At 42.7% G+C, this 23,650-nt stretch overlaps 1 protein-coding gene across 1 annotated transcript; it reads right to left on the minus strand.

The window, feature by feature from the left end:
* Window positions 1-14,048: 14,048 nt before the first annotated feature.
* On the minus strand, window positions 14,049-22,426 carry LOC147458110 (uncharacterized). Its single transcript, XM_086513395.1, has 2 exons — window positions 21,819-22,426; window positions 14,049-14,169 (listed from the first exon to the last, which is right to left on the minus strand). The coding sequence occupies exons 1-2, from the start codon at window positions 22,424-22,426 to the stop codon at window positions 14,049-14,051; spliced, it is 729 nt and encodes a 242-aa protein (XP_086369521.1).
* Window positions 22,427-23,650: the final 1,224 nt, after the last annotated feature.

The raw sequence follows: 23,650 nt of genomic DNA on the forward strand, positions 1-23,650 counted from the left end.
TTATAAGGCTGTCGAAATGGCTCCCAAGAGAACCAGGAGGAACCCTTTGGCTGAAGAAGAAGATGTTAGTAACAAATGCAACAAAGCAACTAATGACCATGAAGCAGGGCCGAGCCATAGGCCAACAAAGGAGAGTCTACGGGCACCTGCCCCACAGCAGATGGACGAGCAGTCCCAGGTGGATTTCTATTATGCCATTAGTAGCTTTTAGAGTTCATTTTAAGTTAAGCATTGCATACGTAAGGTTAGGAAGGAAAAAACTGGATGTAAATGGAAGGTAACTTCCACGAAACCCACGATCAATGATTGTAATTAGGAAAGGACTGATTGGGTTATGACTGGTTGAAATAGGAAATAAATTTTTGACCATCCTTAAGACAGCTTGTCTCGAGTCACCTCTGATTCCTTGGAAATATTTTACTCCAGGTAACGAGTAATGATGGAGATACCATCATGGAGGAGTCGGTTACCTCGGCACGTGTGGAGTCTTTACCCCATGCTTGTTTATGGATAGTACTTTTAAGTTTATCCTAGAGGAACCGCTCGGTTGTATGGGCAACTGGTTTTGGCGTATGGGCGCCCGAACTTTGGGTGAAGACTTTTTCCACCCCGGTTATATAAATAAGGAATGGGTGCCGTTTTTCACCCCTGTATAGGTGATCTTGAGACAAGTTAGTACTGGTCAGTGATATTTTAAAATGACAGTACCTTGTCTTAAGTTTAAAGATATCTGTTTTTTGAAAGAATGTCTTCAATGCTGTTTTCAAAGGTTGTCTTAAGGAAATGCAGTTTGAAAAGTTAAAAAGGAATCATTATTTTAACTGTGGAAAGAATGTGGTAGTAATTAAACAACAATAGAATCATGTGTGAGTGCGGGGTGGTAAGTCGGGATTGACTAAGGTTGTCAATCATGGACGGGTGGACCTGATTAGTCAGGTTACTATCCATTCCCGCGCACTAAAACGTTTAAAAACTTCTTCCACTTGGCCAAAGAATCCACCAACGGCTGTGCCCTCACATATGCTAGAGGGAAAAAAGCATTGGCTAAGGAAACCTTAATCTAAAGGATAAAGTTTTAAGGCCGGAATTTTTTTATAGGGTCCCGTTTCCACTGCGAGACAAGACTAGGTCTCTTCTAGGGCTATAAACCCAAACCATTGCCAATGGTAAGGGTGAATTCCCTGGAATTTGTTTTGTTTTAAAGACTTTGACTTTAGTAGGCCTAGAGACCTGTCAATGGGACCATCCCGCTTTTGGTGTCGGCGGGTTGGAGACCTTACAACATCTTCCAATGTTGGTAGTTTTTGCCGTTGAACTTCTCAATCTTGAGCTTCCCTTCCTCCGCCATAACTCCCACTCAATTCAAGGAATCCTTTCCTTGAGATAATTTAGCTACGAGCAAACCTTGCTCTGATACCAATTGTTAGGAAATAAGACGTAGCTAAATAGATATTTGAGTAGATTACTTAATGCAGAGAGATAGATTTCACACACAAGAGATTATAGAGTAGAGAGAGAGAGAGAGAGAGAGAGTACACACGATATACGTGGTTCACCCAATGTGGGCTACGTCCACGGGAAAGCAGCCACTCAATGGCTTTAGTACTTCAAAACAAGAAGTAGTTTACAAAGGGATTATACCCTTAATGGAGCTCCCGCCTTGCTTCACTGTCACCACTTCACACTCACCTTGTTGCATCAACTTCACACTGTGAAATGTGTGTAGAAATGGCCTCCTTTTATAGGCCAAAAGGGCTGCCCTCTCTCATGAGAGGTAGCCATGTATAGCCGCCCTTGTGTAGATAAGTCCAAATCGGACCCTCCAATCCGCCCATGTGTGGCTGCCCTTGAGAAGACAAGTCCGCTTTTGAATTCGGCCACCGGCCATTGACTTCCGACCACCGGCCATTGACTACCGACCACTGGCCAACCGACCGGTTGTTTTCCGACCACTTTCCGGCCGCCGTCCAGCCATAATATTCGGGCGAGGGAAAAAAAAATGTCTTAGGGGCGGAAGGGGATTCCGTCCCCGAAGCCCCTAAAGTTGCCCTTGATTTTTGGCCGCTTCTCCTCATAATGGAGGCCTTACAAATGTGCGCTTTTACCATAGAAAATTACAAGGGTAAATCAGGCTCCATACTTAACAATTACCACGATTGTTGCTTTCAAACCACTACCGCAATTTTAGCCGGGGTTATTGCCGCATACGCAATATTTTCTCTTTCTATTTTCCTTTGTTTTTTTGTGGCAATGCTAGCGGTTATAGACTACTCCTCTTATAGTGTGAGACTTGAAAAGTAAGTTTTCAAGTCACGGGGTTCAAAAAGAGTCCTACTAGAATGATCATGAGGTTTGAATATTGAGTCTCTGGCTCATGAGCCTTGAAATCCTCCAAATAGCTCAAAAAATAACTAGGAAAAGGGTTGCATCTTGGGTTCCATTAGAGACTATTTGGGATGGTTTCTAGTCAAAAAGAGTTCAATAGAACTCTTTGGCTCATGAGTTTGAACTAAGTTTGAGTGTCATGAGTTAGAGCCTCGTGTAGAATGCTTTCAAATAGGAATAGTCCTCCAAGATTCTAAAGCTCATGAGGCTCAACATAGATCCTCATTGGGAGCTAGAAACCTTGCAAAACTCTATCTAGTTTATCAATCTTCATGAGTTCTAGCTCATGAGGCTTGACTCATGAGTCATTAGGTCACAAGTCTCATATGTATAAATTCAAGCCGTGTGAGGTAGATTAGTTTTAAAATGGTTTTTACTTAGAAAGAGTCGTACCAAAGTTATCATGAGACTTGAAAATGAAGTCTCCGAGTGATGAGGCTCAAAAAGAGTCATACTAGAGGATCATGAGGCATGAATCTTGAGTCTTTGGCTCACGAGGCTCAAGAACCTCATAAGCTATAGACTTTGAAAATTTCTTCAGCTAGAAAGAGTTTTGCAAGAGTCTCTAGCTCAAGAGTGTCTTGCACTTAGTGTAATAAACACTCTTGTAGATGCCTGAGTCAAAATTCTCTGTATTGATACGCTCTTGCTCCACCTTTGATCTAGAGTCCTATGTTTCCTGTGCTAATTCAGCTGGTGTCCTGCTGACGGGAGCAAAGCGAACCCCGAACCCCGACGGCCTCTAAAACACCGGGGACCGAATGGCGCGCCTCGAGCCTGTCATGGTAAAGCAAACAGGGGGCACCACCTAGCTTCAGCGGCTAGGACACAAACAACACACCACCATAACAAAGTTTTCATCCAAGAGAGATGGATGCTTGGGAGTAATGATGAAAAGGAAAGGGAATGAGATCAAGTGAGAGAGAGAGAGAGAGAGAGAGAGAGAGAGAGTGAGGGAGGGGGTATAGCGGCTTAGTACTTAGGCATCACAAAAGGATGGCGAATCCGCACACCCTTCACACATACACAAGCTCACTCCAAAACACAAGACTAGGTGGCGATTCCGCACACCTCACATGGGCAAAACATTGCAAGAAAACATACTCACAAAACCTCAAGCTTTATTTAGAGAATTAGGCGATGAAATGGGGAGCATAGGGTAGGGGAATGAGAAGGGAGAGAGTGGTAGAGCACATGGCGGATAGGTGGGAGTTGATGGCGAAGACTCGCACGAGGATTATGGCCATCATCCTTCATTTAGTTGCCCTTCATCTTCCATAGCCAAGGGTGTAGAGGTCATGCTCAAGACAAGCATGGTGATTGCGGTGATGGTGATGGTGTGGGTGTGTGTGTGTGCACTAGGCACACACAGTGCATAGTGTGTTCTTTGGTGATCTTGTGTGTTTTTGTGTGATGGTGACCCCTCTTTATATAGGGGAGGAGGGAGGGGAGAAATTCTAGAATTTAAAAATGAAGAAATCATTATCTACATAGGCCATGTGACTGTGGGCCCCACTTGTCTGGCTGTGTGTATATGTGCTAGAACAGCAATCTCATGAGAGAGAGACTAAGAGAGAGAGAGATGGGTTGATGAAAAAAAGTGAGAGGTGACATGGAGAATAAAGTAACTACAAGAGGGGAGAGAGAGGAGTGTGTCTAGAGGTGAATCTGTGTGCAGATGTGTGTGAACACAAGAAAAATCAGGTAACCACCGGGTGGGGATGGGTTTGTGGGCACCTTTTTTAGTGAAACTGAGTGTGTGTGAGTGTGGGGGAGGTTATTTAGCTACAAGAAAAGAGACATGGCATCCTTTAGAGAGAGGGGGGGTATTTGGGTCATGGGATATGATAGGAGAGAGAAAGGGGGGGTGGGGTATACTATTTTGGAAGATAGGGTAAGTTGCATGTGAGTTAGGGTGCATTATTGGTGAGTTAGAATGTATTATTGGTGAGAGGTGGGATAGCTTGAGGGGAGAGAGAAAGGAGAAAGGACAAGGGGAAGAGAGAGGGGGTTGACCTTTTGAGTGGAGGAGAGGAAAAGGGACACACGGCGGGGCAACAGTGAAGAAAAAGGAGGCAAGGTGGGGATGGGCTGCCCCGCAAGCATGAGGTGGCCTATTTTACCTTTCTCATATATTTACATAATCATACTTTATTTTTTTCTTACTTTTTCCAATGTCTTTTATCACTCCCTCCCTAAGAGGGGGTTTTCATGGGGTGGGGACGAGAGAAGAGGGGTATGGGAGCTTGGCTTGTGAAAAGCACCCATCATTAGCCCTCCCCTTTTGGCTAGAGGCATTCATGTCTCTAGCTCATCTGTTTGATCATTATCGTCGGAGGTGGCGGCTGATGGTGTGTCCTCATCTGGAATGTCAATAGGTGGAGCCTGGTCAAATCGAAGAAAATAAGGTTTAAGTCGCCAACCATTTACCCTGGTTTGATGAATTTTTCCATCAGCCTCCATAAGCTGGTAGCTTCCATTGGCATACTTTTTCCTGACGATGAAAGGACCTTCCCATCGGAGTAGGAGTTTCTTATCCTTGCGCGTGTCGAAGCGATTGTCGTAGCGGAGCACCAACATTCCTTTCTTCAATTCTTTTTTCTGGAGATGCTCGTTAAAGCTAAGCCGTCTATGCTCTGCTTGTGCTGCATAATAATTTATTGCTTCTTCTCTGTCCAGCTGCAGTCTTTCCAAGTTGATGATGTGATCTCTCAAATGCATGTTGGGCTGTTGAAGCTGGCTTGCCATTACTCTGAGACTTTGTAGTTGTACTTCAATGGGCAAGATTGCTTCCTTACCAAATACTAGATGATACGGTGTGAATCCCAAGGATGTACGAAATGAAGTTCTGTAGGCCCATAAAGCTGGTAGTAGATACTTATCCCAGTCTCCAGGATGATTGTTTACCTGCTTGGTAATAATTTTAGAAACCATTCCATTTACCTTTTCAACTAGGCCATTACATTGAGGGTAATATGGTGAAGAGTGCCTCCTTGTAATGCCCAGTTTCTGCATTAATTCTCCTACCAAGTCTGCTCTGAAACCTGGCCCTCTATCAGAGATGATCTCTAAAGGTGTGCCAAACCTACAGCATATGTGCTCGTAGATAAATTTAGCTACCTCTACCGCTGTGATTCTAGTGGTGGCTGTAGCCTCTGCCCATCTAGTCATGTAGTCGACCCCCATGATAATGTAGAATTTTCCTGAGTTGGCCCTAGGTAATGGCCCAATGACATCGATACCCCATTTTTCAAATGGGCCATATGAGAGAATAGGTGTCTGTGGTTCAGGCATAAGTGACCTAGTGCCGGCCTTTTGACACAACTTACATGTTTTGCACCAGTGGTGTACATCACGGTTGAGGCTAGGCGATATGAAGCCTGCCTGCAAGATTTTCCTACTTGTTATGTCTAGGGCAAAGTGACCACCACAAACCCCGTCGTGACAGCTAGCAATTACTCCCGTGATTTCCTGAGAGAGAGGGACCTTCCTGAGTATTTGATCCTTACCCTTACAGTACAAACCGTCATTGATGAGTCGATACCTTGTGGCCTTCCGCGTCAGCCATTGCTTCTGTCCCTTTGTTAAATATGATGGGCATTCCCCTGTTTCCAAGAAATGCATGATGTCAGGCAAGGCATCACTTCCTTGAAATAGAGGGAGCTTTAGTTTTATTGCTCCAACCACCACTTCCTGTAGTCTTTCACTTGCTAGGGCATCTGCTTCTTGGTTTTGAGCCCTTGGGATATGATGTATTTGAACTTCTTCAAACTTACCCAACAAGGTTTTTACACCACTTAAGTGAGTCCTTAAACTAGGATTCTTGCATGTCCATGCTCCATTTACTTGCCTTACCAGAAGTAGAGCATCCCCAAATACATTAAGGAGTTGTACACCTTGCGAGACGCACCATTGTAGACCCTTGGTTAGTGCTGCATACTCAGCTTCATTGTTAGAATGTGAATCTAACAATTGGCCCAACGAAAATACCTTTGTCCCTTTGTCATCAAAGACCACTATGCCTGCAGCTGCTTTGTCGGACGCTCGCTTGTAGGCTCCATCAAAGTAGAGAGAGTATGCTCCTTCTACCATCGGTGGTACTGGAGGTAATCGGACTTCTCCTTCCTAAGATTGCTTCTCCTTCCTTTCAAAGACTTGGTAGGTCATGAGTCCCCCCAAACTTGCCCTTGTCGTGCTTTCTACCTGTATCGTGTAGTCAAACTCTTGCAGACGAACTAGCCATTTAGTAATTCTAGCAGACACATCCATGTGTTGTACAACATAGGGAAATATTTCATCCGTGGTTAGAATCACAAATTGCTTAGGCAGCAAATATGACCTAAACTTTGTAGTTGCAAATCTAAGAGCTAGGACTAAGTGTTCCACATGGGTGAAACCTTTCTCTCCTGCTGTCATCATTCGACTAGAGAAGTAGATTGGCCTCATGAAAGATGTCATCGTATCCTTTTGGAGTAGCATAGCCCCCAATGAGTCATCACCAACACTTGAGGTGACATAGAATTTTTCATCCCACTTAGGTGGTGAGATAGTTGGCAGAGTGGCTAAGACCTCCTTTACCTTGTTGTAGTGATGTTCGCTTTCCTCGTCCCAAGTGAAAGTTGATCTTTGAGTGAGTTGTTGCAGTGGTAGAACAAGTTGTGATAGTAGATGTATGAATCTACTTAAGTACCTCACCTTCTGTAGAAAAGAGACCAGTTGACGTGCGGTCGTTGGTGAAGGTAGGGCTATGAGTGCAGACACCTTACTTGGGTCGGCGTTGATACCTCTTGCTGAAATTTCATGGCCTAGTAGAATGACTTTACTCTCCCCAATGTGGCATTTATCCACATTTAATTGCCCACCTAGGCTCTGCAACCTGGCCAAACCTTCAGTTACCTTTTCTAAATGTGAAATACGGGATCTATATATACAAAAATCATCAATGAACACTCTTATGGATGTTCCAAAGAACGGTTGAAAAACATATGTGACATATCTTTGGAATGTGGCAGGTGCATTTGTGAGACCAAATGGCATAACCCTGTATGCAAAACAACCCCATGGCGTGATAAAAGTTGTTTTTAGCTGATCTTCCAAGGCTATGCGTATTTGAAAGTATCCAGAATAACCATCACAGACGGTATAGCATTCAAAACCCGCTACTTCATTCAGAATTTCATCCAAGAAAGGGAGAGGAAAGTGGTCTCTCTTTGTAGCTGCATTTAGTGGTTTGTAGTCAACACAGACCCTCCACTTACCATTCTTTTTAGGCGTCACCACTACGGGTGACACCCATTCTGAGTTTTCTACAGGATAGATGAATCCCGCCTCCAGCAGTTTCCTTACCTCGGTCAAGAGTGCCTTTTCTTGTATGACCCCCAATCGTCGTAGCTTTTGCACAACTGGTTTTACCCCTTCCTTCAGCTTAATATGATGTTCCACCACTGTAATGCCTGTGATTCTTTCATAGTTGTCAATGAACAGGTTAGGAAATCCCATCAACATTTGCAAAAAACTATCTTTCTCCTCAAGTGTTAATTCCGTAGACAACATACCCTTCAACCTACTTCCTCCTAGGCCAGGTGATTTTCTCTCCTCTTCATTGGGTTTCCCTTTTGGTGATGGATCCCTAGTTGTGCTTACCCTTTGTGGATCCTTCATAATGATACCCATCACATCAATGGAACTGTCACTTTCGTCGGTGGATGTGGTCTCCTCCTCAGAACTGGAAGATTCGCTAGTGGTTTCATCTGCCGATGTTTCCAGATTCATTTGCTTCTGCTTGCCAATCCTCATGTCGTAGTAGATTGTCTCCCTTTTCTTACTGGTCATGCGTAGAAGGCCAGTACCCCAGTCCTGTTTTGCCTTCATGGCCATCAACCATGGCCTTCCCAAAATTAGTGGATAGCCCTCCCCCTTAGTAGGCATTACAAAAACATCTACCTCTACCTCAGTGTTGAAAGCTTTGATTTTCACGGCACTTACCACACCCACACACTTTACTTTTGCGTTGTTTTCCATCTTTGCCTTGCATGGAGAAGGCCTGTCAACCTCGAGCCCTAATCGAAGCATCATAGCTTCGCTCATTACACAGATTTGTGCACCTCCATCAATGTAGGTGTTTCCAACCCTCTTTCCTTTTATGTTTACGTCGACAATTGGAAGGATGTCATCCATGTTGCATCCCGAAATTTCTCCGGCTACCTTTGTTTTGGTGCGTCTTGTACTTACCATTTTAGACCATTGTCGCCTTACTTTTGGTGCAAGATGTAGCAGCTGTGGCCACATCCAATGTTAGATCATAGGGCTTAGAACTTTCCCCTAGCTGGAAGTTGGTGATGCCCAATTTCCGTCGTGGCCTGGATGGCCTCTTGCTAGTTTCTTCTCTCATGCTTCTCTCATCATCTGATTGTGTAGCTTTCTCCCTCCTAGCTCTTTTCACAGTCATGGCTTCAAGTGGTTCTAAAAAGGTTACCTTCTCCTTACCCTTGTCCCTCTCCTTTGCTCTGGGTGGATCCACTACTATGGCTTTTTCTTTCTCTTCTAGCCTTGTGATGTTTATAGGGCGATCAGGTGGTGGGGCTGGTGGAAGAGGTGGGATGGATGCTTGTAGTGGTGTCTGGGGTGGACGTAGAATTTGTGTTGGTGGGGGTGGTGCTCGGGGTGACAATTGGTTCCTCCTACCTCCTCTATTATAGTTTTGTCGTGGTTTGGGACAGTAGTACATACCGTGACCGTCTTCTCCACAGTTGTAGCAATGATACTCCCTGTTTTGTCGCCGTGCTCTTCCAGGGTCTTGATCTCTTTCTTGACTCCTCCCTTGTTGTATTAAGTGGACATACAAATTCTGCAGTTGGTCAGTAATATGGGCCAACATATCTTGTTGGTCATCTCTTACCCCAAGAGCCGGTGGTGGTGGTGGAATGGTGGTTGTCATAGTTGCTGGTCGACACGATGTTCCTGATTCTGTTGACTCGGTTTCTTTGGCTTTCATTCGCAGCTTCTTGTCTTTAAGGCGAGCAATCTCAACGGCTAACCCGTACGTAGCCGGGAATCTACCTTTCACCTTCTCCTTGAGAAGCGGCTATAAGCCCCATGCGTGAACCGATCTTTTTTTAGGAAATCGGGTGCAGCTTCCCCCTTAGCCAGTGACTCAACCCACCGTTCCCACAAATCCACAAATTTGGACTCATAGGTGGCATATTCTAAAAGACCCTCCTGCTTCAAGTCTCTCAACTTGTCCCACAACTTTTCTGAAGTGGTACCTCCCCCAAAGCGCATTGGTTGCTTGTGGAAGTGCATTGTACCATGATCTAGCTTCTAGCTTCATGAGATGCTTAAAGATTCTAACCCGGGATTCATCCGTATCTTTGTTGCTCACTACACATGCTACTTCAAAGTCATCTAGGAAGTCTGTTACCAAATCCTCCCCCTTCTTTCCTTTAAATGTTGGAAATGCTACACTTGCCATGATTACTGAGAGAGAGCTAGAAAGACACACTGCTTAACTTGCAAAAGTTTTTTTCTTCTTTACAAGGAGGCGTGTATACCCTCTTATACTAGGACATAGATTAAAACTTCAAACGGTACATTGCCTTGTACCAAAGGTAAAACAAATGGTTGATCTGATGCCAGAACCTCCAAAAACCGCTCCCCACCCGGCATGGTGTCAATGACGTGCTGGTAGTGAGCCTTCAAATCCAGTATTACCTTGATTGAGCGTACACGTGTTGGTATGTGTGATCTGTCTTGAGGTAGGTTGTACTGATTCATGAGCTTAGAGGTGCTTAGTCACTCTCCAAGCTTGTGGGAGAGGGTGGTGTTCTTTCCTGAAACAAACTCAGTAGATCCCTAGTTTCTCTAGTGAGAGTGTGAGCCAATGCTTCCGTTATCTGTGCTGCAGCATCAGGTGCGACTTGAAAACTGATTGTGATAATTACCTCGGTGACTTGAGTTACCCGATTCTCAAAGTAGAATAGTGTTGATTCTCTATTGTGTAGAGCTCCTTCCATTTTGTTGTTGTGGGTTGGTTGTAGGTTGCGGACAGGGTTTCGACCTTCTCCTTCTTTTTCTTGGCACTTGGCCTATGTATATCCACTGGGTTTGGCGTGTTGGTTGACTCTCCCACTGCAAATCGATTACCGTTACGCCTGGCACTCGAGCTTCGATGGAGATGCGGAGTTCGTCTAGTTGTGCTTGGAGCTCTTCTTCTTCTGTCGTCCAATTAGCAAATCCTGCTAGCCATTCATCCATTCACAATAGTTTAAGGGTTTCAGTCTTGTAAACTGAAGGGTTTCATGAAAAGATCCTAAGTGGGGGCACCAAATGACGGGAGCAAAGCGAACCCCGAAGCCCGACGGCCTCTAAAACATCGGGGACCGAATGGCGCGCCTCGATCCTGTCATGGTAAAGCAAACAGGGGGCACCACCTAGCTTCAACGGCTAGGACGCAAACAACACACCACCATAACAAAGTTTTCATCCAAGAGAGATGGATGCTTTGGAGTAATGATGAAAAGGAAAGGGAATGCGATCAAGAGAGAGAGAGAGAGAGAGAGAGAGAGAGAGAGAGAGAGAGAGAGAGAGAGAGAGTGAGGGAGGGGGTATAGCGGCTTAGTACTTAGGCATCACAAAAGGATGGCGAATCCGCACACCCTTCACACATACACAAGCTCACTCCAAAACACAAGACTAGGTGGCGATTCCGCACACCTCACATGGGCAAAACGTTGCAAGAAAACATACTCACAAAACCTCAAGCTTTATTTAGAGAATTAGGCGATGAAATGGGGAGCATAGGGTAGGGAAATGATAAGGGAGAGAGTGGTAGAGCACATGGCGGATAGGTGGGAGTTGATGGCGAAGACTCACACGAGGATTATGGCCATCATCCTTCATTTAGTTGCCCTTCATCTTCCATAGCCAAGGGTGTAGAGGTCATGCTCAAGACAAGCATGGTGATTGCGGTGATGGTGATGGTGTGGGTGTGTGTGTGTGCACTAGGCCCACACAGTGCATAGTGTGTTCTTTGGTGATGTTGTGTGTTTTTGTGTGATGGTGACCCCTCTTTATATAGGGAAGGAGGGGGGGGAGAAATTCTAGAATTTAGAAATGAAGAAATCATTATCTACATAGGCCATGTGACTGTGGGCCCCACTTGTCTGGCTGTGTGTATATGTGCCAGAACAGCAGTCTCATGAGAGAGAGACTAAGAGAGAGAGATGGGTTGATGAAAAAAAGTGAGAGGTGACATGGAGAATAAAGTAATTACAGGAGGGGAGAGAGAGGAGTGTGTCCAGAGGTGAATCTGTGTGCAGATGTGTGTGAACACAAGAAAAATCAGGTAACCTCCGGGTGGGGATGGGTCTGTGGGCACCTTTTTTAGTGAAACTGAGTGTGTGTGAGTGTGGGGGAGGTTATTTAGCTACAAGACAAGAGACATGGCTCCCTTTAGAGAGAGGGGGGGGTATTTGGGTCATGGGATATGATAGGAGAGAGAAAGGGGGGTGGGGTATACTATTTTGGAAGATAGGGTAAGTTGCATGTGAGTTAGGGTGCATTATTGGTGAGTTAGAATGCATTATTGGTGAGAGGTGGAATAGCTTGAGGGGAGAGAGAAAGGAGAAAGGACAAGGGGAAGAGAGAGGGGGTTGACCTTTTGAGTGGAGGAGAGGAAAAGGGATACACGGCGGGGCAACAGTGAAGAAAAAGGAGGCAAGGTGGGGATGGGCTGCCCCGCAGGCATGAGGTGGCCTATTTTACCTTTCTCATATATTTACATAATCATACTTTATTTTTTTCTTACTTTTTCCAATGTCTTTTATCACTCCCTCCCTAAGAGGGGGTTTTCATGGGGTGGGGACGAGAGAAGAGGGGTATGGGAGCTTGGCTTGTGAAAAGCCCCCATCACTACCATCCAGAGTTATTGGCCATTTGCTTGGGTTAGACTCAATAAAATCTTTTGGATATTGTTTCCTTTTTCTTTCAACTCAATCCCTATCCAGTAGCACCGCATTCATATCAATTTTTTCTATGGAAAATATCTTCATTGATGCAAGCATTCACTCGATCTTCTTTTCCCATACTTCTTATAGAGAATTAGGAAGAGGATGAGGTGTAGGAGGGCCTCTTTATTTTCCATGAGCTTATGGAGGTGATTAACATCTTTACTAATATGTGTATGCGATGTGGCAAGAATGGTGGGTGTGTAAGAAATGTGTAAGAGTGGTCAAAGGATGCACTTTCCCCCGCAAAAAGGAGGTGGAATTTTAAAAAAATTGATTTTTGGCCTTCCATAACTCCCACATATGATCTCCGATTTGAGCGGAGATAATAGATCTTCAATCTATGCATCGAGCTCTTTCCATATAAGCTACATGATATGGTTTTACCTGCTAGATTTTAAATTCCATTTTGAAGGGAAACTTTGAATTCAAATGAACTAGCCGTTTTGCCTGTTTGAATTTCAAAACTTTCCTTTGTTTACTTTCTTAATACTAAAGGTTTGACTTTCTTAACATGCCAAATAAAGAGGCCCTTCTAGACCCCATTCTCTTTCTAATGGCTCATGTGGTCTCATAGCTTTCTTCCAGCTTCTAGTGTTGTTGATTTTCACCTGGATACACCAATTGGACCCTTGAATGGTCAATGTTTGATCTGCATAGTTGTGAATGGTTCTCACATTCCTGAGCCACAGTCCAGCCAATAGCATACAATATGCTCTTTGCATAACGGCACTAGAAAAATGGTTTTGAACTTTTCCTTCCCAATTTTGATTTGTAAATTTTTCACCAACCCAATGGCTCAGACAACTGGCTGGTTAGCCATCATTATTTTGAATGGTGCTAGTTTCATTGCTTGAATGCCCTTGACATGTTCACCCAATATATGTACCGCTATCCCGCCGTCCAATATGACACCTGATAATGGATTCCATTGTTCCTTATCTTATGATCTACTTGGATGATTGGTACTTCATCATCTTTTATAGCAGAGAGGTCCATGGCCATTGCTTGAGCTACTCTCTTCCTCTTTATTTTGATAAACTTTGCAGCCTCTGGTAGGGTCTACCTGCTATCGTCTAACTCTATGATTAGCTTCCAAATGTGCTCACAAACCTTGGCATAGATCTCATCTGCCAAAGTTGTTGTTTGAATTGTAAGACCTTTTGTCCAACTCATGTCCTTGCAGTGCCATGCCTCAGCTGGTCTTTTGTATCTATTGGCTAATTGACCCCTTAGTGCGGATTTGGATTGCCCCTAAGTATTTTCCTTCCTCATGTTTGTTTTGTAGCCCCGACCAAGTCTGGTCTAGCTTGTTGTACTTCCTCCTCCACGCACTCCATCGAGGCCTTTATTGACTCATTGAATTCCTCTCCATCTTCTTCCTTACCAGATACACCTTCCATGGGCTCGCTCTCCTGAGCTACTTAAAGTTGTGGCATCAACCTATGGATGGTTCTGACCTCAGAGCACTCTCGCTGCTCCAGCATGTTCTTAGCCAGATCCTTTGTGATCTTGGTTGCGAGATTTCTTTCTCTTGCCACTCATCAATCTTCTTAACCTTGCCCTTAGTTTTCCATGTAGCCCACTACTTTTCCCCATCTCTGAGCCTCTTTAGTTTTCTTCATTTGGTAAATCCTCAATTACCACTCAATTAAATCCTCAATTACCACTCTTAACACTTTTGGTAACTACTCTCACTGAAACCAGTTTAGCTGGTCTCGCTTCAGATCCTTCTAGCTTCACACTGTCTGGACATTGGGCTGAAAAGCGTCCACACTTTCTGCAAATGTAGAGAAGCTAAAATTCCTCCTTCTGAAATCAAATCAACCATGCCTCTTCCATTGGTGCCTTGACATGGCTCTCTTTGAGGCCCATTACAGTACTAGTTTTCTTCTCTCTGGTACCAAATTTTCATCTAATTTTGGCACCTTTGGGTTTGTTAGTGCAATTATTAACACATCCTTTCCCTTCTTAAGATGACGCATCCTAATTTTACAATTATTCCATACATGGTCAAATGCCTTACGATAACTACATTGATAGCACTCATCAGACCTTACAATAACTACATTGACAAAACTCATCAAACTAATGTGATATTTTGATTTGTACTTCAAACACCAGGTCTCTACCTTGCTAAATGAAGGTCTAATCTTGGACATTTCAACAATTTTTTTGGACATCACCTCAATTTTCTTCGTCCATGATCCTTATTTCTTGGTTTTGATCTGATCATCTGACTCACTATCAAACGAACTTGAGCTGGAACTAGGCTCCAACTCCTCAATCGACGTTTCACTATCACTCAAGTCTACGGCCCTTGTGGCCCTTCTCCTTTGCCTATTGCTCTAGTTTCCATGCTCTTTGCACCACATCATTGAACTTCTTTGTCGATTTTGGTATCTCTTGTTCCTTGAGATTTTTGGTCTTTGCACCACATCATTGAATTTCTTTGTTGATTTTGGTATCTCTTTTGGTATATCTTGTTCCTTGAGATTTTTGGAACTAAAGACAGTAAGAAACCAAGCTTGCATTCTTTTCATTGAAGGAGGCTTGTTTAACTTCTTGGGAAGCTCTTTTATTTTCTCAACATAGCTTGTGACTCAAATCTAAACTTGCTTAATCTGACCCAGTTCAAATAAGATATCTTCATCACCCCTATTGTCAGTGTATTCTAGACAAAATGCCTTGATTATCCTGTTGTACCTTCTGAGCTTGTAAGCTGGTTAGTGGTAATACCACTTCAATGCCACTTCCTTCAAGGTCTATGGGAAATATTCTCCCCACTCATCCTTGTCGATGTCCTTCAGTTCAACGTATTGTTCAAATGCCTATATGTGGACATTAGGATCATTTTTATTTCACCCTTGAATATAGGAAAAGCAATCTTCAAATCATTGGAGCGCTTAGTATGTCTCATTTAGTGATGACGTGATTCATGGTCCATATATCTAGATTTTGCCTTCTGGTTTAATTTCCAATCTCAGGTGTGATGCTTGCTATAATTATTAGTGTATGTATGCTATCTATTGTTGTATTGATCATGTGTCTACATGGCTCTATCCGTCTCATTCTTTCTTTCAATATTTTTGTGTGTTGCTCTCTGACTCTATCTGCTCCAATCACTCCCGTCGGTATGATCTTTCTCTTTGCCCTTGTCTGCTTTCTGAGACACGAGCGATCAAAAATGTTCTTAACTCTCTTCAAATATCTTCTTCTCGATTGAGTTGGATGCTAGGAACCTCGAAGTCCCTCAGTCTCCCTCTGCTTGAGGTTAGCATCCATGTCATTCCCAAATCTAGGTTCACCATCAGAGCCTCGCTCCAACTCCTCAACCACTATGCTGATGGGATCCTGCTCCTCCATGAATACTATGGTCGGTGTCCTTACTCTTCCTAGTCTTTTGGGCGGCATTGTGGACTTCAACTAACTCCAAACTTGAACTAGGAGATAGATTTCCTGTCAAGAGGTTTAGCCCACCATCGTGATCACCAACATGAATGAGCTGGTCACTTCTAACAGCTATTCCAGGTTAGAGACAAAATTAATCAAATCAGATCAGATGTAACACCAGGTTCAAACTTCAGATAACACATGAATAAGATAAATACTGAAACAAAAATGTGAAGACAAGAGATTGAAATATGTATTCATATATAGGAAAATGTACAACTGACACTAGATAAAGCTAAAAGAAATCTCAATGGTGCTTATAGAAAATGCTCAACGATTACAAAGGGATAAGCTCTAGACTACAGAATGACTCCCTACAAAACAAAGTAATGGGTTCCATTTATACATAGCCGAACTGGACTCTGACTAAGTGTAAATACTACAATTACAATGGTAAATCTATCCACCAATAACTATCAATTTTGGTAATTGCTCTAGCGTCCAACTAAGGCATGTTCCCATTGTCCACGTATGGTTTCCAACTGAGATCTCCTACAACTCTAGACCTAGAGAACAAAAAGATTTAATTTTTCAAGGAAGATATAAATGATATGCTGAAGGTAGCAAAGGAAAGTGTTCATAGTACACAGGAACGCCGCTAAGACTTATGTTGATAAAGGACAAAGAAAAGTTATCTTTGTGGAAGACTACTTTGTATTCCTGAAGATTCGTGGAAATTCAAAAACCATGAAAATAATAAAGTGTGACAAACTTTCTCCTAGCTAATGTGGCCCCTTTAAAGTCCTTAAAAAGATTGGGGATGTAACCTGTAACATTTAACGGCCTAGTAACTTGTGTGTAGCGGAAAATAGCATGAACAATAGCATAAGTGATAGAATTCTGACACAAGTCCACCTCCATGGCCATCCAATAGGATTTGAGTGCACCTTGTGGGCAAATGGATTAGGGAGCCGGCATGTGTCCCTCATTCCCTTTGTCTAAAGGGAGCCTGTGAGTGTGTGTGTGTGTGTGTGTTTCTCTCTCATCCCCTACTTGCAAGGCTCGCCCCCACCTATGTAGGAAGCATGAATACTTTTTGGTACACACACAAAGCATCCAATATTCCTAAGCTTTTGACCTTTGGACACAACCTTTGAATTTTGGAACCTTAGAATTTTGGAAGTCTTAATGGGCTGAACCTTAGGGTCTTTAAAGCCCATTGTTGCACCTTGGTCTTTTGTAGATGGCCCCCCCTTTGAATCCCTATTTTCCCTCCTTTGGATCCCTACTGTGGCCGATCTGCCAGCTTAACCAATATTCTAACTTTTTTTCCCCTGGAACTTCCCCATAGTAAATGATCAGTTTAACATAACATGAGAAAATCATTTAGGAGAATTAGATATTAGCTATTATGACATAACCTCTCTCTTGAAATCATAGTCTTCCTCGACTATGGGGTAGAGAAGATAAAGCATATTCATTAGTCCTTTCTCTAGTGGGTAGAGGATCCCTATGTTACCCTACGACATCGTTCTAGAATGGATGAATAGTCCATTTGGCGCTTGAGAGCCTAAGCTGCTGCAAGCATAACTATACATTAGTCCTATCAATCTTCCATAGTAGAGTGACAGGTTCTACTTGGTGTTTGGGAGACGTCATCTCCGCAAACTTGATCTAAGCATGCATACTACTTCACATTTGTGCACAATAAAGAAAAAGAGAGTCTTAAAAGACAAAAACTTTGTTCATTTTAAATATTTGTACATTTGCTTACTCTAGGGAAGCATTGTAAGCATTGGCAAGGTTTATGTTATCCTTTAATTGTATACATTGCATCCATCTAGCATCTTCAAAAGGATAATCTTAAACTTAATAAGATATTGTCGGAAAGTCTTACCGCCTCTTAATACCTTGTCTTCATGTCGGAGAATGGACTCAGGCTGCCGCAACTCTTCTTGGTCCTCGATCTCCGGTGGGTCTTCAATAGTTGGTTCTTGAGGTGGATCTCCTTTATAAGGCTTTAGTAGGCTCACATGAAAAGCATTGTGTACGAGCCAATGGCTGGGCAACACGAGTTGATAGGCCATCTCATTGATTGGCCTAAGAATCAAGAAGGGACCATAGTACCTTTTTGCTAACTTAGCATAGTACTTTTGGTGTCGTGTAGGATTCTTGCCGGCCGTGTGCCTTAATCAAGCCTTGGGAAATTTGAGTAAGACCCAATAATTATCTTTAAAGGCTTGGGATCTTCTGTGATTATCAGCAGCATCCTTTTGCCTTTGCTGTGAGATAGAGATAGCATCCTTAATCTTTTGGAAAGATTCTTGTAGGTCTCAGATATCCTCATGTGCAGCGAAGTTATTCCCATGTACTTTGAGTAACAGGGGAGTTTTTGATCTGCCCTCAATTACCTTGAAAGGTGCTTTTCCCGTGGAAGTATGTACAGTGTTGTTGTAAGCATACTTCACTAAGGGCAAGTACTTCTCCCATTGGGATCTTTGATCTACTTCCATTACATAGGCTTATAGTAGATCAAGAATTGTTAGGTTAGCTATTTCACTTTGGCCATCCGTTTGCGGGTGATTGGCCGAAGAGAAGTTTAGCCTTGCCCCTAAATTCTCAAAGAGACCCTTCCAGAAATTACTGGTCATTCTAGGATCTCTATCCGATACTATGGACATTGGCAAGCCATGGTACGTGAAGATTTGTGAAATGAAGAGGGTTGCCATTTGATGGGCTTTGATAGCCTTTTTGATAGGTATGAAATGGGCTTGTTTACTGAACCTGTCTACTATATACATATTCCTGTATTCCCATGGATAGACTTAGGCAATCCAAAGATAAAATCCATGGATATGCTCTCCCATGGTGAATTAAGGATTGGCAAGGGTTGAAACAATCCAGGTTGCTTCCCTCTATCAAACTTATTCTTTTGGCATACCACACATTTAGAAACATACTCTTGTATGTTTTCTTTCATGGTAGGCCAATAGAAATATGTTTCAATCCCTTTTAGGGTAGATTGAATCCCTCTATGCCCTGCATAAGGAGGAGCATGAGTTTCATACATTACTTTCTCGCGTATAGTCATTGCCATAGAGAAGATAACCATCTTGTAAGATAAATGGTTCCTCTTTCTTCCCTAATGCAAGGGCTGAAATCACATCTCTAAACTCGGGATCAATAGCATACTCATCTATCATAGAAGATAGATCATTGTGAGTTGCTATGAAAACCACATTCACTCTCAGCCATCTTGAGAGTGCATCAGCTACTTGATTATGCTTGCCAGTAATGTGAGAAACTTTCCTAGAGCTTGCTCAACAGGGTCGAGCCTTCGACTTTCATAGGCTATGGCCTTGGGGGGTTCACCATGTGTAAAACTACCATATCACGTGCGTTCAAGACATGTTTGTAAAACCCCTTATCTGTGAATTTTGTTAAGAATATAATGTCCCTTTTCTTTTAAAATCTATAATTTTTTTTCAAATTTGAAAAAATAATGCCCTTCTGTATTTACATTTCTGTAAGTTTCAAGAACTTTAAATACCATTCTGTTGAACTCACGTGATAGGTTACATTTTTATTAGGTGACCTCCCCGGGGCTATGGCATGCCCTTCTTGGAACAAAATAGTTCCAAGGCAATCACCACAAGTGTCACATTGGACCTCAAATGGCTTTGAGAGATCCGGTAGTGTAAGCACATGTTGAGAGATAATCTTTTCAAAAGCATTGTTCTCCTTGGGAGACCATGTATACCTAGAGTTTTTCTTTGTTAGGTCATGTAATGGTCCTTCTATTAGTGAAAAGTTTTCTATGAAGCATCTATAGTATGCACATATACCTATAAAGATTCTTAGTTCATGAAGATTCCTTGGTTTAGGCCATCCTTTTATTACCTCTAACTTTGATTGATCCATTTGAATGCCATCTAGAGAGATAATGTGACCTAAATACTGAATCTCTTGTAAGAAAAAATTACTTTTCTTTCGATTAACATAAAGTTTATTCTCTCTTAGAACTTGAAATATTACATGGAGGTGTTGCTTCTATTCATCTAGCAAATTAGAGTAGATGATAATATCATCAAAGAACACTCTAGTAAAGGTTTGATGAAGCCTGAATAGCTTCTCCATCAAGTGGTTGAATGTGGCTGGTGCATTGGTCAAGCCAAAAGGCATGAAAATTTATTCATAAAGACCAAACAGAGTGAAAAATTTGGTCTTTACAATATATTGATCAACTATCCTTATTTGATGATAGCCACTTTTTATGTCAATCCTACTGAAGTAGGTCACTCCTTGTAGCTTATCAAATAGGTCTTCCACCCGTGGAACGGGAAACCTATTGTTGATAGTGATCCTGTTTAGTGCTCTATAGTCGACACATATACGGTATGTGCAGTCTTTCTTTTGCACTAACAACACAGGTGAGCAAAATGGAGTTGAGCTAGGACTAACGATGCCCTTCTCAAACTGGCTCATGCACTTCCCGCATAATCTCCTCTTGTTGAGCTTGAGAAACTCTTTAAGGAGGTTTATTAGGCGGTGAACTTCCTGGAAGAAGTTCAATTGCAAGGTCATCATTGCCTCGTTTAGGAGATAGTTCACAAGGGATGTCGTCAATAAAGACATCTTGAAACCCCTTGAGAAAATTGGATAACTCAGTTCCTTGTGATTGTTTATATTTTCTTTTGCTAAAGCATTAGGTTCATTTTGAGAATCTTTAACAAAAATCATGTACACTTCAATAGAGATCTTTATTAACTTATTGAAAGCTAGCATATGTAAAATGGGTATGGTGTCACCCATTTCCTTAGCATCTATGTACATATATTTTTCCCTGAACCTAAAGTAGATTCTCCTTTCAGGGAATTCAACATTGGCAGCCATGCGATCAAACCATGGTGCCCCTAGGATTACATCCTCATGCTTGAGAGGAGGGATGAAGAAGTACTCTTTGTCCACATAGCTTTGGACATGAAGCCTCAATTTCCCGATTAAGGGAGTGACCGAAGCTTCTTGTCCCTTGAAAGCACCATCTGTGGGTAGGACATCTCCCATCTCATAGGCTTGTATGCCTAGCTTGGTGGCCAACTCTGTGGATATGAAATTGTGAGTAGAACCAGGGTCAAAGAGAATAAAAGCACCATGTTCTCTTACCTTTTCCTAAGCATGGGATAGAGGAGATCCTTTGTGGTGAGCTTCCTCTTCTTGGATTTCAATCAAGGTAGCTCTAGGAGGCTCATGGTGGCAAGTGTTCTTTTGGAGACAAGCGCGATACGCATGCCCTTTCTCGCCGCACTTGAAACAATGGTTATCCTTGCCCTAATGCTCAAGCTCTTCAAGAGAGAGTTTGTTTTTTCCTTTGTAAACTCCCTTCTCCTTAGCTTTATTGTTATTGGAGTTGCCCTTAGGAGACTTTTGGACATTGTGCTTCCCATTAGGCTCATCGGAACCCTCGTTTTCTTTGTGCTTAGAATTTCTCTTAGCCCCTGTTTGGAAATTGATTTGAGAAGCCACCGTAATATGGTGTATAACTGCCGATATGGTGCATGGCCTTTAGGAGTTGAAATACTCCGCCATTTCATCAGTTAAGCCTGCACAAAATTGTTGTTTTTTCTCTCCAAAATCCATCCTTTTGAAGACAGTGGCTTTGAATGTAAATCCCAAAACTTGTTTACATATTTGTGAATGGATTCATACGAAGAGAGCTTCAAGCTTCGCCATTTAGTGAGTACTTTGTTTTTGGCATCGGTGGCCAAAAACTGCTTCATGATGGAAGCTCTTAAAGCTTTCCATGTTTGTGGAGCATCACCGTTGGCCCGTAGGCTAGACCACCATTGCTTCGTGGACTTTTGAAAGTCCATAGCTACATGGCATAGCTTAGAGGAATCCGTGAAGCCCTCATCTCCAAATGCCGCATCGAACTGCTGTATAAAGGCCAAGACTTTGTCTGTAGCACCATAGGTTCCATTGTAGGTAAGGAAAGAGATGCTCTTCCCTCCCTCTTTGAACTTCTTGAGCTTGGACAACCTCTTCCACACGGCATAGGATTTCCTATGGCCTCTTCTTTTTGACGCTTCAAAGGTTGCACCATCACTTTCTTCAGAGGATGAATAATTTGAGGAAAATGGAGAAGAGGGTGACCTCTTTCTCACCTTTTTCTTGCCTTGATCTTCTTTGTCTACACCATCACTTTTATAAGAGGAAGAGGATGAAGAAGATGGAGAAGAGGGTGTCCTCTTTCTCGCCTTTTCCTTATCTTGATTTTTGTCATCCCTCTTTGAATTATGGTGTGGAGAAGTGTGTGATGGTCTTCTCTGTTTTGGAGGTGATGGAGAGCGTTTAGCCCACTGTCTTTGTGGAGCCATCTCCACCAAGGTGGCAGGAGAGTCACTTCTTTCTTGCTCCTTCGGTGGGGGCTCTTGAGTTCTCCTTTGGGAAGGAGATGCATCATCAAGAAACAAATTTTTGAGCCCTTCATATGGATCCTCTTCTTCTTCCCGAATCGGAGAGAGACCTCTTTTGGGAGTCTCACAAGGAGGCTTCCTAGGTACTTTCTCGTCATGATGGGGAGTTTGGAGATTCCCATGAGCAGGAAGCTGTCGTGGCACTTCACTTTGCAGGGATGGATTTCCCATGTCTTGTTGAAGCCTAGAAACAAAGTAGTTAACAAGCATAGGGGCATCATTAGTAGCCTGCTCATCATTAGCAAAATCAAAGCTATCAACATTAATTTCACTCTCTTTACTATTGTCATCCATTCTAACAACTTTTAGGTGTAAACTTTTGTAGGTGTACTTTGGCACTTCAAGCCCTAGTTGCTACTCCTCTTTACCCCTTTGGAAAAGCACTCTAGCTACTGTACCCATGGCTTGAATATCATTAATTGCAAGGAATAGAAGAGATTGTTGTTCAACACCAAAACAATACCGGCTCTTGTCAAGCTTCTATTAGCTCAATAGTGGTTAAGCCATAGGCAAGCCCCTTAGAACTCCACTATTAAGACCATAGCTCTTGACGGTGATTCCCTGTAATCTGCACAAAGGCAAGCACACTGCAAGGATGAAAAATCCCTATTGTACTTACTCATTTGGAATCAATAATAACAACCATTTATAGCTAGCTTGAGGACCTCCCTTCTTGAGCAAGAAAAGAGAAACCTTGTGCTCTGGTACCAATGTAACATTTAATGGCCTAGTAAATTGTGTGTAGTGGAAAATAGCATGAACATAGTAAGCGTTTCATTAGAATAGATTCCTAATGAGCTTAACAAGAGTGCTTGGGTGGGGAGAGCAACAAAAATCATAACACCTAGCTAGATAGGCATGAACCATAATTCAAAAGAGAGAGAAATTAAGCTATTGACAACAGTTGAGGACCGGATTTACATGGAGCCGACGGCCCCCCCTCCAAAAGGATTTGTATTATAGGTTTCTCCTATCAATAGAGACATTTTACAATACAATTCTTTGTGTTTCTTCAATACTATCTAGTGCAATGAATATGGAAGCTTCAATCACTAAGCAAAACACTTATAAAACACAACATCAATTCCCTCAGGGTCTCAAACCCAAGACCTCACACACCTTCGAAGATGGTGAGAGCTAATAGGGTATGAGAGTAGATAGAGAGGAAGAAGGAGTAGTCTTACGAGAAAGATGTACATCTCCTCACATAATCACTCATATTAGCATAGCATAGCTTAGTAATTAGCATGGTAGAGGAGATGAGCATGCATTGAAGCTTGGCTCTTGGTTGGATTTGCATCACAAAGCCAAAAGTTGTTGGTGTAGGCCTCCCTTCTCACAAGCTTGGAGTAGGTGATAAGCTTTTCATTAAAGCTTGAGAAGGAGAGAGAGAGA

This window comes from Adiantum capillus-veneris, chromosome 5 (assembly GCF_014529385.1).
Source record: "Adiantum capillus-veneris isolate H3 chromosome 5, ASM1452938v2, whole genome shotgun sequence".
Classification (NCBI taxonomy): Eukaryota; Viridiplantae; Streptophyta; class Polypodiopsida; order Polypodiales; family Pteridaceae; genus Adiantum; species Adiantum capillus-veneris.

What these genes read in the sequence shown, in the direction of transcription:
- LOC147458110 (XM_086513395.1), bottom strand. Translation starts at nt 22,426, where the DNA reads ATGGGAAATCCATCCCTGCAAAGTGAAGTGCCACGACAGCTTCCTGCT. An exon ending in TCCTATGCCGTGTGGAAGAG is followed by an intron (nt 14,170 to 21,818) that starts GTTGTCCAAGCT and finishes CTACATTTGCAG; the next exon opens with AAAGTGTGGACGCTTTTCAG.